Source organism: Haliotis asinina, chromosome 6 (assembly GCF_037392515.1).
Source record: "Haliotis asinina isolate JCU_RB_2024 chromosome 6, JCU_Hal_asi_v2, whole genome shotgun sequence".
Classification (NCBI taxonomy): Eukaryota; Metazoa; Mollusca; class Gastropoda; order Lepetellida; family Haliotidae; genus Haliotis; species Haliotis asinina.
Genome location: NC_090285.1, coordinates 19,766,087 through 19,779,327, shown reverse-complemented (window position 1 = coordinate 19,779,327; position 13,241 = coordinate 19,766,087). Strand labels below are relative to the sequence as shown.

General features: G+C 39.1%; 1 protein-coding gene across 1 annotated transcript; it reads right to left on the bottom strand.

Annotated features, from left to right (window-relative positions):
- Positions 1-2,171: 2,171 nt before the first annotated feature.
- On the bottom strand, positions 2,172-13,084 carry LOC137286308 (fibronectin type III domain-containing protein 1-like). The gene is made up of 12 exons (XM_067818085.1): positions 12,885-13,084; positions 11,726-11,783; positions 11,323-11,504; positions 10,742-10,919; positions 9,703-9,876; positions 6,512-6,643; positions 6,041-6,177; positions 5,444-5,548; positions 4,265-4,328; positions 3,004-3,045; positions 2,594-2,677; positions 2,172-2,316 (listed from the first exon to the last, which is right to left on the bottom strand). The coding sequence occupies exons 1-12, from the start codon at positions 12,951-12,953 to the stop codon at positions 2,258-2,260; spliced, it is 1,284 nt and encodes a 427-aa protein (XP_067674186.1). The 5' UTR covers positions 12,954-13,084; the 3' UTR covers positions 2,172-2,257.
- Between the last annotated feature and the right edge of the window lie 157 nt (positions 13,085-13,241).

Below are 13,241 nucleotides of genomic sequence, written 5' to 3'. Positions count from 1 at the left end.
CGCAGAGAGAAGACAGAGCGTACACCAATGAATGCACAAGGAAGGCACAACGGTCGGCGAGAAGACAGGGGCAATGGTGAACGGACGTCGTTATTTGCACCTCAGAATACCTTCTCGCGAACACCTGGTGTCACCTACATTTCATGCTGCTGAAAACACCCTCATTATACGGACGAAGGAAATCAAGTGAGGGTCATAAGTGCTGTGCAAGAGAAAACGGCTGAGAACCTTATGATTTGAAATTAGCAAATGCCAATCATCCAGGCGTTCACAACAAATCACATGAGTAATGAAAAGATGGAATAACCTATCTGCCCTATGACCTTGTAATGGTATGGCCCAAAACAGCTTGAGACCTGTTTTAAGCACATATGATACTACTTGCTAACCGCTAAGTGCTAACTGGTAATCGCTAAGTGCTAACTGGTAATCGCTAAGTGCTAACTGGTAATCGCTAAGTGCTAACTGGTAATCGCTAAGTGCTAACTGGTAATCGCTAAGTGCTAACTGGTAATCGCTAACCTCTGATGAATCCAAAACAACACAAATGTATACACACTTTGATAAAAATATCGCAACACATGAAGTTAATATATATGTCTGCATTTCACCGCAATACATTAGAATACATTTCAGTCATCGTACTACCAAAATATTTTGTCGATTCTACTACTCAAGGTTTCGGTATAGTGTCACACAGTAATTAAGTGTAATTGTGTGTTCCTAACGCCTGATCCTGAAGAAAAGGTTGAGGTAGTTTCGAGAATGATGGTGATGCTGTCCTTTTTTCGCGCGTGTTTGTCAGGAATATTTATCAAGACCGTGACATTATTCTGAATGTGTGCAACTGACGAGGTAAAAGTTGCTTTCTTGTTTAAACAAAATCAATTTATAGTTAACATAATATATACCCCCACACTGCCCTTTGTAAATGAAATTGATGAAAATGTAATCTTTGCTGTTTTTTGTTGAATGTTGTGTATTTGTTTGTTTAGTTTCATTTGTTGAGTTACACTTTGTGTGCGTTCGTTCGTGGGTGCGTGCGTGCGTACATTTAGTTGTGAGTGTTTGTTTGGTTTGGTCAATCCCAACAATCGGCCGGTTGTAAGTAACCTAAAATATGTTATACATCCATAAGGATTGGTTGAAATATATATATTACAAAGCTTATACGGTGCATCAGTTTCTCCACTTGTGGTACATTGTGATAACCAAGCTAGACTTTGACGCCTTCAACGCTGTTTATTTTGTTGTTGTTGTTTTGTTGTTGTTTTTTGTTTTTGTTTTTTGGGTTTTTGTTTGTTTGTTTGTTTGTTTTTGTTGGTTTTTGGTTTTTTTGTTTGTTTGTTTGTTTGTTTGTTTTTGTTTTGTTTTGTTTTGGTTTGGTTTTTTGTTTGGTTTTTTGTTTGTTTTGTTGTTGTTGTTTTTTGTTGTTTTTTTTTTTTTTTTGTTTTTTTTTTTGTTTTTTTTTTTTTTTGGGGGGGGGGGTTTGTTTGGGGTTTTTTTTGGTTTTTTTGGGGGGTTGTTAAAGGTTTCGAGTGTTAAATAAGACCTCTTTCGGTAATCGTGGATGAAGGAGTTTGCATCAAGGTGGTTCCCAGTCCATGTCTGAGAATCTTGGCAGTCTTTTCATCAAGATATTGAAAGTCAGGGAAGCCATCATTTCATACATGATAAATTTCTTCTTTCGTAGACTGTGAACATCAGAAATGATCTTCAGTAACCCATGCTTGTCGTCAGAGGCGACCAACGGGATCGGGTGGTCAGCCTCGCTGGCTTGGTTGACACATGCCATCGATTATTTATAGACTGACACCATATAGGTGGATAATTGCTAAGTGCGGCGAAAAACTAAACTCACTCATTCTTGCATCCGGGATCATCAAAACGACTTCAACCATGACCCCGACGGTGGGGTAACTTAGTAGTTAAAGCGTCCGCTCGTCAAACCGAAGACCTTCGATTCTCCACACGGGTTCAGCGTGTGATGCCCATTTCTGGTATCTCTCGTCGTGATTTTGCTTGGGTATTGCAAAATCGGCGTACACCCAAGCTCACTCACTCACTCTGGATGAGTTGACAACAACCAGTATATCACTTCAACTGAAATATGTGGGTCATGGCTGCACATGGTTTTTCAATGATATGATGTTAAATAATTTGAAATACAGTACCGTTTCAGGATAACTTTATTCTTTGTTCTAAAATGAACTAAATGTGTTTTCTTCTTTTGTTCCATGCAGGTTCGCACATATGATCAGAATGACCCCTGGTCAGACGTCAGCCTTTTTTTAGGTGAAACACTTCTTGGCCTTGCTGAAGGTGGTAAAAGATCAGGGGCATTCGTGAAAGCAATAACAACATTTTACATAAGTCTATGATACGTTAAAATGAAAATATGTTTCATGCATTAACTATTTAAATGTAAATGATTATTACACGTTAAATGTAAGTTAGATTAAATATGTGCAAAAGGACGTGAACCCGGCACAAGGTTTCCAAATACAAATCTGATATTGACTAGCATAATTCGAAATTCTTTCCCTTAAAAGCTAACGGTCCCTGTTCATTTCAAGCATGGCAAAGAACTCACTTAGAACAAGAGCAATCACGACCACAATGAGGATTGCTATTATGGAACCACATGCGGCAGACACATCTATTAAATGTTGGGGATCTGAAATATCGAAATGATACTGACATTAGTATTTCGGCTTCAACAAGCGTGTACCGAAATAACTAAACTCATCACGCTGATAAGAACTCGAGAAAACATATCTCATGTTTCAGGATAGCATTACGACCCATTATGGTATGCGCTCATGACATCAATCACCTGTTTGAGTTAAGTTATATATTCTTTATACCAGAACAACACTAATTTGATATCCATCAAAAACTTCATGTGACAAACAAATCATATCGAAATGCCTATAGATATCTGACTATCGAAATGTTTAAAAAGCAACAATATAATAGCATTGATGCGCTTCTACAGTTTACCTGTTGTTGAAACAGTTGTGTTGAAGTCCTTGTAGTACATTTCTGGAACAAAAAGTTGAAGTCATCACTCTGTCCTAAGCTACTTCAATAGTTTGACGTCTATAGAATAAAGACTCCTTCACGTATTAAGTTTACATATGAAATGGACTACAGTCATTTGGTTATCGATAGATTATTATGATTAATATGGCTGCACGGTATTACAGGTATACCGCTATATCCCTATACGCTTTTCAAACGATACGTACTGCAATATCATTTCTGACAACTGGTATATTGGGTAAAGAAAATATAAAGATTTTTGGGGTGATTATCTTTATCTCTTGAATAAAAATTCCAGTATCACAACATGGTTTTCCTTCGTTATTCAATGACACCGACATTATTCAATGTAATACTTTTTTCATAGTATTACAGTATACCGTTTACGGTATAATGAAATACATTTACTGAGTGAATGAGTTTAGTTTTACGCCGCACTCAGCAATATTCCAGCTATATGGCGGCGGTCTGTAAATAATCGAGTCTGGACCAGACAATCTAATGATCAACAACATGAGCATCGCTCTGCGCAATTGGGAACCGATGACATGTGTCAACCAAGGCCTCTGACGACAAGCATAGTCGCCTTTTGTGGCAAGCATGGGTTGCTGAAGGCCTGTTCTACCCTGGGACCTTCACGGGTCGAAATACATTTACTATGGAAAAAGAAAATAAAATCAAGCAGCTTAATTTTGAGATTGCTGATATCAGAAAAATGTTTAGGGACTAATCTAAAAAATAGGATCGACATGTACAATTAGTGGTACTTACTGTCAAATTCGTATGTTCCCAACATATGGCAATACGTATCGCGATACCGCTGTCTAAATCGCAGTATATTGCAATACAATTTATATGTCAATACACAGCCCTAATGATTAAGAACCCGTGAATGTCCCGGGGTAGAAGGTCCTGGAGCCTTCAGCAATCCATGCGACTGTGCTTATCGTAGGAGGCGACTAATGGGATCGGGTGGTCAGGCTGACTGACTTGGTGGACACATGTCATCGGTTCCCAATTGCGCAGAGCGATGCTCATGTTGTTGATCACTGGATTGTCTGGTCCAGACTCGATTATTTATAGACCGCTGCCATATAGCTGGAATATTGCTGAGTGCGGCGTAAAACCAAACTCACTCACTCACTCACCTGATGATTAGATTAAATAAACATGCATAAATTACAATAGTCGTCCTCTTAACATAATGAGATATACTTACTCTCACGGTCTGTCTCAAAAATCATTGAAGTTTTGTATCCTTGAAATTCAGCATTAGCCCATATCTGTACAAAGCAGAATTGTTACCAGTTGTTATTTATTTACTTTCACGCATTGCCTCAGTGCGTTTAGTGTAATTATTATCATTATTTTATTTTTTTAACGTTAAGCAAAACTTGTTACTTCTCTTAACGTATAATCGCTACTTATAAAGTGATTGTTTGGTTCCGACTCGTTTTGTTTACAAATATCCTCATTTACTGTAATACTGCTGAAACAAATATCTACATATCACATGCCACAGTTGTACAATCAACTTCTTATGAATGTGGAAACGATTTGGTCGTTTCTATTAACACAGTCAAATCTTTTGGTAACATAGCTATCCCATTTCTTTATTATTTCTTTCATATCTTTTAAGACGGGACTTTCATTCTTTTATAAAAAAAAATCAGATATCAAAACTTAATTTAAAGTTTTCAATATTCAATGGACTTTTACACCATTGGAAACAATATAATGATAATATAATATACAAAAAGCTTCTGGACACAGCATACAGTATGTGTCCGAATATAATTTTTGTTCTCAAATGTCATAAGTTTATTCGTGAAATTAAAGTAAAGATTTTTGTTTCTTGATATCGATTTTGATGTCTTGCACGTGTTGCATACGTGTTACACTGGGATATGTTTACCTAGCTCTCTTGATATCGCTATCAGTATCTTCATAAACATGTTTCATTCCTGTGCAAGAAACGTTGTACCCTCGTAACAAAGTAGATGTTACCCATTACGTTTGTCAGTTTGTCACTTCCCAGCTTCTAACATACCACTTGTTTCAACATATCAATCACTTTCTCAGTCAGAGAAATCATTAAACAACACCGTGGCGGGACATCACTTTAATTGGCAGCCATGATGGTACAAAAGCCCCGGATGAAGGGAGCAGTAATTATGCAATATTGCAACAGGGAGGAGTAATTATGCAACATTGCAACACCACTCACGTGAGTTATCATGTTTCATGTATCCCATTGCCTGCCACCATGGTTAAATCTTATCTGGAAACTTTATACATAGTGACATATGACCATAGTAATATTAAATACGAACCATAGACTGTGTACATCAATATGTGTGCATCTCCGTACCCGGTGTAACAGAACTCTCATACGAACCTGCACAGCATACGTTCCATCTGGGATGACGGGGAGATACACCGCGTGTGGGTCGGTACACGGATCCTCTGGGTAGAAGCTTCCTGCTGTCAACGTCATGGATATCTGCAGTGTGAAGACACACGTCAAAATACACAAATAAATCCTCATTTCTGTAAAGAATACAAACAGTAGCAATATTCCTGACTCACAAACACTTCCAAAGACGATTCGATTCCTGCATTGTTTGTTATTAGAGGCAACAAGAATTGGATGTTTTTTTCTTGAATCTTTTGATCAGGCTTGCTGTCTTGCAGGGCCTCGTATGGGTTGCGCAGATTGATGACGTCAGTCTCAGACTAGTTGGAACCAAACTATTGTGTGCAGACTGACGCCATTTAGGTAAAAGCACGTGCACGTGTAGATTGAGTGTAGCATTAGACCTTAATCTGAAATGTCCACCCCGAGCAGAAATTCTTATTCGTGATAAATTTATGTACAAAGAAAAGGATTCAAGTTCAGATCGAATGCAAAATGTGTATATAAATGGCTGTAACGCAAAGGACATCGACTTGGTTGATAAGGAAACGAAGCGCCACATTCAATTAATTGTCCTACATTGCCTGTATAGGAGATTGTGTAGCTCGTGATGCGTCCATTCCTCATCGTCATCAGGGGACAATCCCAGGTAAGTTTGACGGCCAGGTATTGATTGTGATCATACTTCACGTTGATATTCAGCACTTCGCCGGGAGCTACAATAGAGAAATCATAAAAGTCAGTTCAGCCAAATTAGAAATATTAAAAAAAATATACAAATATAAATGTCACTCGCAAGTCAAGGCGTATACATTCTCAGAAAACGTGTGATTTGAGAGGCAACATTCCATTTTGAACTGTCTGCATGAAAACGAATTAGATGACTACTCCCCTACAGACAAATTCATCTTAAATCAACGACTTAGTAATACCTAATGTCGCATGTAGCAAAAATATGTCATATTTTTCAAATATATTTTTCCTCGGGCAATTTGATTCTGATGTTACGGTATTATTAGGCTATTTTCAGTGTTTCGATTTTTTACTTACTAGAGGGCAGGGTTCTGACAGGTTTGGATGTTGTCATGCGGGAGGTTCCTGCCTTGGTGCTGGCTGTAATAGCGAACATGTACTGCCAGGAGCTCAACAAGTCCGTTGCTACATAGGAACTGCTATTCTGGCCTGTATGAAAAACACGAGACGAGTAAACACGTCAAAACCGTGGATCACATGGTTTTTAATCTTGTTCCATGACATTAGTACTCATTGTGAAGAATGATGATAATTTTTACAGATATAAACTCATGGGCAAAAGAAACTTATCCCCTGATGCTGTGGCTCATAAAGAAGACACCAAGACATATGTGACAGAAATACTGTTTATAATGTCAAATTTAACCATTCACCAAGCATAAAACAGAATCGCTAATGTCCAATAGTGAAATCAAGCACAAGAGACGTGGGGTCAAAATGAAGTAAAGATCATTCACAGGGTGTTTTTAAGTCAAATTATGGAACTGCCAAAGCCTTCTGTAGTGTGTGTGACGACCCCTTGAATCCATACATGCCAAAAAATTTTCCTCATGGATGACATTAGTCGCCGGATGACGTCAGCAGCAAATCTGTGCCAGTGACCTAAGAGAATTTGTTCGAACTTCTGCCGATTTGCTGGTGGAGGTTGCCGTTGTTTCAACTGTGTATCAAGATTATCCCAGAGATGCTCTATCGGATTCCTATCTGACGATCAAGCTGTCCAGGACAATACATTGTTGAGATAGTATTGTACGAGCCAGTGTGCGGAAGTACATTGTCCTGTTGTAACACATCAGCTCTCAATAAGTCGTCTCTGTACCTTTGAGCATTCACATTTTCATGAAGGATGACAAGCCGTGTTCTTGGATGACCACAAATTCTGGACACAGTTTGGCGCCAGTCGCTTATCCCAACGTCTCCAAACACGAACTCGCCCATCATTTCGGAACATTTTGAACTGTCTCTCGTCTATAGATAGAACTCTCTGCCAATCGCGTCGCTGTCAACGATGTGCAGTTTGTGCTCACTGTAACCTGCAATGACGATGTTGACGGGTCAAGCCCATACGTATGATGAGTACGGTACGATGAGCTCTGATCCCAGTCACAAGGTGTCGTCTTAGTGCGGCTCGCCTACTGTTAGAGTGTTCCAAAACCGTCGGCGTCGTTCACGTCGCCGTGGCGAATCTGTTCCGCATGTGTATTGTCCGGATGTAGAGGTCTTCAGCCGGCGTAAAATACCTTGGTCTACCCGTTCTTGGACGGTCTTGTGTCTTGCCTGTCTGTTGATAACGGCTCAGCAATGGCTGCTTGCCTGCAATTGAAATCTCTTGCAATATCATGCCCCAATTTCTGTCACACCAGTGGCTCTGTTACGTTCGGCTTGTGATGTTCTTTTTTATACTGCATGGCTGAACTGCTCCACATCTGTATTTATGGAACAATTGTGCACGAGCATTTTCAGCAAAATCCATTTATGATGTTTAATGAAATTTTCATGCCACCACGCGATTTACTTAATAACGGACCTATGCCTTGCTGTTCGATCACAAAACGTGTTTTGGCGAAGGTTTTCTAACAAAATTTCATTTCAATTCATTTCAATTGTGTCGAGTCTCGGATAAGTCGAAGAATGTAAATAGGTTCTTTCAAATTCGACACAAATGTATATAACTGAATATTCATTTGTTTTTCCGTACGTTTAATAATTACTTAAGGATATTAAGTTGGACCGATGGAGAGAACGCGTTTACGAAAAGTAGGCGGATGAATCTGTTTCTGATGAAAATCTAAAATGGGATAATTTTCATAACCCCATTAGAAAGGATAGAAATGCTTTCGGTGGTGCTGGTGTTATGATATACTTTAGAAACAATGCTAATGTTAAAAGACTTGTTGAACTTGACGAATCATTCTGGATTGAAGTATTTCTTCCGGTCCCTGTTCAACTATTCCAGGTTTAAGACAGAACAGTAACGATGTGCGCCCATCTGTTTTTTTTTCTAATTTGGGTAAAACTGACAAGGTCAATGAATATTTTAATGAATTTCAAACCTTAATCAAACCAAACAGATAAAATTAGTCATTAATTGTTAAAGAAGACTGTCAACTCCATTAGCAGAGGTCTTTGTTTATTATTCAGTCTTCCTCTTCGATCTAGTACTTTCTGAAACTGGTTGGGAAGCTCGTAGTGACCGTAGGCGAATTAGGAAACTCTGCTTGTTTTATAACATTCTTCACAGTATTGGACCATCTTAACCTTCAGGAATTATTACCTACATATGTAGGCCAAATCATCTTACAACCTTCGCAACTTTTTAAACTTCTCCCTTCCAGTTACGAGATTGAAACTTTCCTCATCTTTTTTTCCATCTACGATACGAATGTGGAACAATATTCCTAAAGAAATAAGGCGAATAGATTCTTTAACAGGCTTTAAATTGAAAATTCAAAGTAAAATAACTGTAGCCCCATCTTTCTTTTCGTCTCGTACAAGGAAATTAAACATAATTCACACAAAAGTAAGATACAATACAAGTCCGCTAAATTACGATTCATTCACAGTTAATTTAAGATCAGATGCTTTATGTAGTTGTGGCTGTTTTTGTGAAAACCCATGGCATTACCTTTTAGAATGTTCTTTATATACTACGCAGCGTAAAATTCTTAGTAAATTTAAACATTGTCGTTAAACATCGCATACCCATTAATTTAGATCTATTGTTGTTTAGCCATGCTACCCTGTCACTTCATGAAAACGAGTTATTATTTGAACATGTACATAGATATATTTAGTTAACTGAGAGCTTTTTGTAGTTTGTTCTTGTATCTATTATTGCCACAGATCTCTGTTGTCAGTGCTTTTATATTGTAAATATGCCAAATGCAACTTCTTGGAGAGGGCGTTCCTAAGTTGGATAACTTGTACCCAGTCCATTTCATTTATGAATAAAATATGTTTAAAACAAAAGTAGGCGCTGCAAGACCATTTGGTTTGAGAAAGGGAGAGCAGATGTAGGCTAGTGCACATGTAGTGCATGACGATGAAATTGATTTCGCGCGTGGCTGCACACGCCAAGCTCACGTCGTGAGTGTAGCACCTACACTTGATCGTGGACAACCTTGAGCCCCTTCGCTCATAATGACAGTCGCCAGTGGTTGGCACTCACACATCCAAAAGAACATGAACTTGTGAATGGAAAGCCTAACCTTCAATTTTGTATTCGTTAGCTGTAAGATAACCGTCAGCCGCCCTGTCGAAAGCCATTAGAAGCGTAAGATTGTACCACATTGGCCCGGCATTGTGTGAGGGCACGTCCCATTCGATCAAGATGGTGGAATGGTTCAGTGCAGTTCCCCGGATGTTGGTTGGTGACGCTGGAACTGAACAGTAATACGCAATGTACAAAAACCAGAAACTGCTAATTGCCTACGGAGTCCTGCAATTCAGAGTTGAATGTTGTCAGAAGCCTACATGCTAGAGTGAGTGGGTGAGTTTAGTTCAAGGTATGTGGTGGCGGTCTGTAAATAATATATCGACCCTGGACCAGAAAATTCGGTGATCAACACCATAAGCATCGATTTACGCAGTTTTGATACGACGGTATGAATTAACCAAGACCTACGCCTTGGCGAACATTGGTAACATCATCGGCACTTTGCGAAATCAGGTTCTTTTATTGATGCCACATTGATGACGAAATATCAAGCAAAGTGAGAATTAATGTAACATTTTACATACACGGACTCCGTTATAATTGGCAATAGCAATACTATACAGACACATTATATAAAAAAACACTAAGCAGACTAATATCTGTGAGGTTATTACAAAACACTTATGCCCTATCCATAAACATACCATCTGCACCTGTAAACTATCGTGTGTGTGAACCACACAATCCGGTGACTGACATCATGAGCATCGGCTTGCACAAATTTGATACAACAACACGGTCAACCGAGTCAGCGTGCCTGACCATCGGATCCAATATTCGCCTGTTAAAATACTAATGGGATGCTGTATATCGTTTCCAAACGCTTTAAACACTACGTTATTACCAATATTTACCACAGACACCAAATAAATTTGTTTGCGCTTTTGTTACGTTTAAACCTCATTTTGGTCACTACGTGTTGTTTTGCTAGGTAAACATAATGTCAAGAAAGATACAACTCTATACATCTTATTCATTCTAAAGTAACGTGTCTAGAGCAATCATTAGAGACACTTTATTGCAATACCTACTTCCAATCTGAGTCTTGGCTGTCACTGTTGAGTTTTCCCCTATTATAAACTTGTATGTGGCAGCGACAGAAACTGTGTAGTCTGTGTTCGATTCCAGCTTAGTCACGTTGTACGCCATATTACCATGACATTCGGCGTATGTCAAACTTGTGCCAACAGTATTGTAATTACAATGGGCCTGGAACAGAAACACAAAAATTATATATGCGACGCCGACAAAAATTACTTTGTCTGTGGGAAGGGAACCGGGTTTATCCCGCGTTGATAGTGGTTGTGTTGTATTGTGTTGTGATCGTGTTGCTAAAAGCTGATCTTTTAACACAAAATCTGTCAAGTTTCTTTTCTACGTCATTTTTTTGTCAGTTGTTATACTTTATTATTTTTATATTACTTAATTTTTATATTATACTTTTTATTTTTTATTTAATTTAATTTTAATTTTAATTTTAATTTTAATTTTAATTTTAATTTTAATTTTAATTTAATTTTAGGGGTTGGGGTTGGGGGGACTAACGTGTTAAATGGGTAATGTGACTTGGTACTGTAAGGATAATAATAACAACAGCTCAGAATTCACTTACACCTGCATAATATTCACTGTTTGGAGGGCACAGAAAGTAGACCGCTTGGACACATCTGTCTCCCCTGCTTGTGAAGATGACGTATTGGGTGAAGGGAACATCGCTTGATGAGGCCGACCATGACAGTCCAATAGACGTAGATGTTGTCAATGTTGTCTCCAAATTGTTCACTTTACCTGGGACTGAAAACATGTCAGCATTATTACATCTTACATGTTACATGTATTACATGTTCGAATGCATGCAATAAATATTTTGGTCACGTGCAAAACATTACGAATATGAAAGGTCTTCACACATTGTACCCATATGGGAAATCGAACACGGGTCCTCGGCGTGACGAGCGAACACCTTAACCGGCTGAACTCGGCTGTCTCACAGCACTATACAAGACAAGACATACCCGCAGATGGCGTCGTGGTAGTTGCTTCCTCTGAAGTAGATGACTCTGTTGTTGATGTCTGAAATAAACATCCGTAATAATAATTATATATGGTGACATAAGATGGAGTAAATGTGTCATTTCAAGTAAGGTCGTGTGGTTGTTAAAACGCGAGTACACTTTCTAGTACTTACCCACTGTAAATCATCCTGCAGATTAGCATGTGCACTCTACTTAGATTCATTGTTCCATACACTTTATGTAAAACACCAGGCAAAGTAACAACAAGTACTGTGTCGTTTGGTATGATGCGATCAGAGGATGAAGATGAAGCGACAGATAAATAGAGTGAGCAAGGGCGTGTTCCAGCAATAGCACGACAGAGGCACCAGAAATGGGCATCATATTTCATACGCATGGAAATCGAACGAGGTGCTTCGGCGAAAAGCTTTAACCACTAGGCTACCTCGCCGCCCCAGTTCATAAAGAAACATGAGGATGGCACATAAATTGGTAGGAAGAAGTAAGACTGACGCGGTGCATTTAAAGGACATTAGTTTACATCATATAGTGTATGGTCTGACAGTTGTTGTAGGCAATTTTCGACAGCTTCCGTGAGTGAGTGAGTGTTGCCATTCCAACATGTATCCATGAGGAGAAATGAACACGAATATGTTTCAATATTTCAATTTCATGACTTTCGTCTTTGTTTCGAGCGGAGAGGTCGGCTAGCGATTAACCCATTCGCTCGTCACGCCAGGATTCTATCTCCTTGTGGGTACCTTGGCAACTGGCGGAGCTCAATTTTGTGTCCTCCGATGTGATAATGCATGAATACTGCTAAAAGTGACATAAGACCTAATTCACTCACTCACTGTTTCACTCACACACAAACACACACCCTCCCTCACTCACGTGTTTAGCACTTTATTCATCCCCATAAACACAAGCATGGAACCAGCAAACATAGACACCAAATCAGCGAAACTAAATCACATATGTATGATGTTTCTAGTATACGTAAAGCTGATAGGATGGCGGTAGAGCGTCAACTTAGACGACTGAGTGATTCATCAGACCGTTGCACAAGATATAGCACGTATTGTGTGTGTATTGTGTGTGTGGTGTAGAAGCACGTAATTAGAGCACCACGCCAGGCTAGATGGGTCTAAACACTTACCAGAAGTACTGGTCCGATACTAATGGCTGCAAACATGAAGCACCATCTTGTTAATACGTGTATGTCCATTGTGAACGGAAGCCACACGACTCGAAGGCCAGAGAAAGTGGGACAGGGAATTCCGTATCAGAGTGATTTACAGTGCTTGTCCACCCAGCGCTGTAGGTCGGGTCACATGCTGATAAGCGGGCCGTGTTGTGCAGAGTGTAACTATCGATCGAGTAAAAACAACGCAGTACGTAAATGGAGTACATATCATAAAAAAAACGTTTGCTCGTTATTTACGTTTGCGAGCAAGTACTATTTCAATAGATACCTTAACTTTCTGATATCCGTACTTCCCCAGTCTGTCCATCT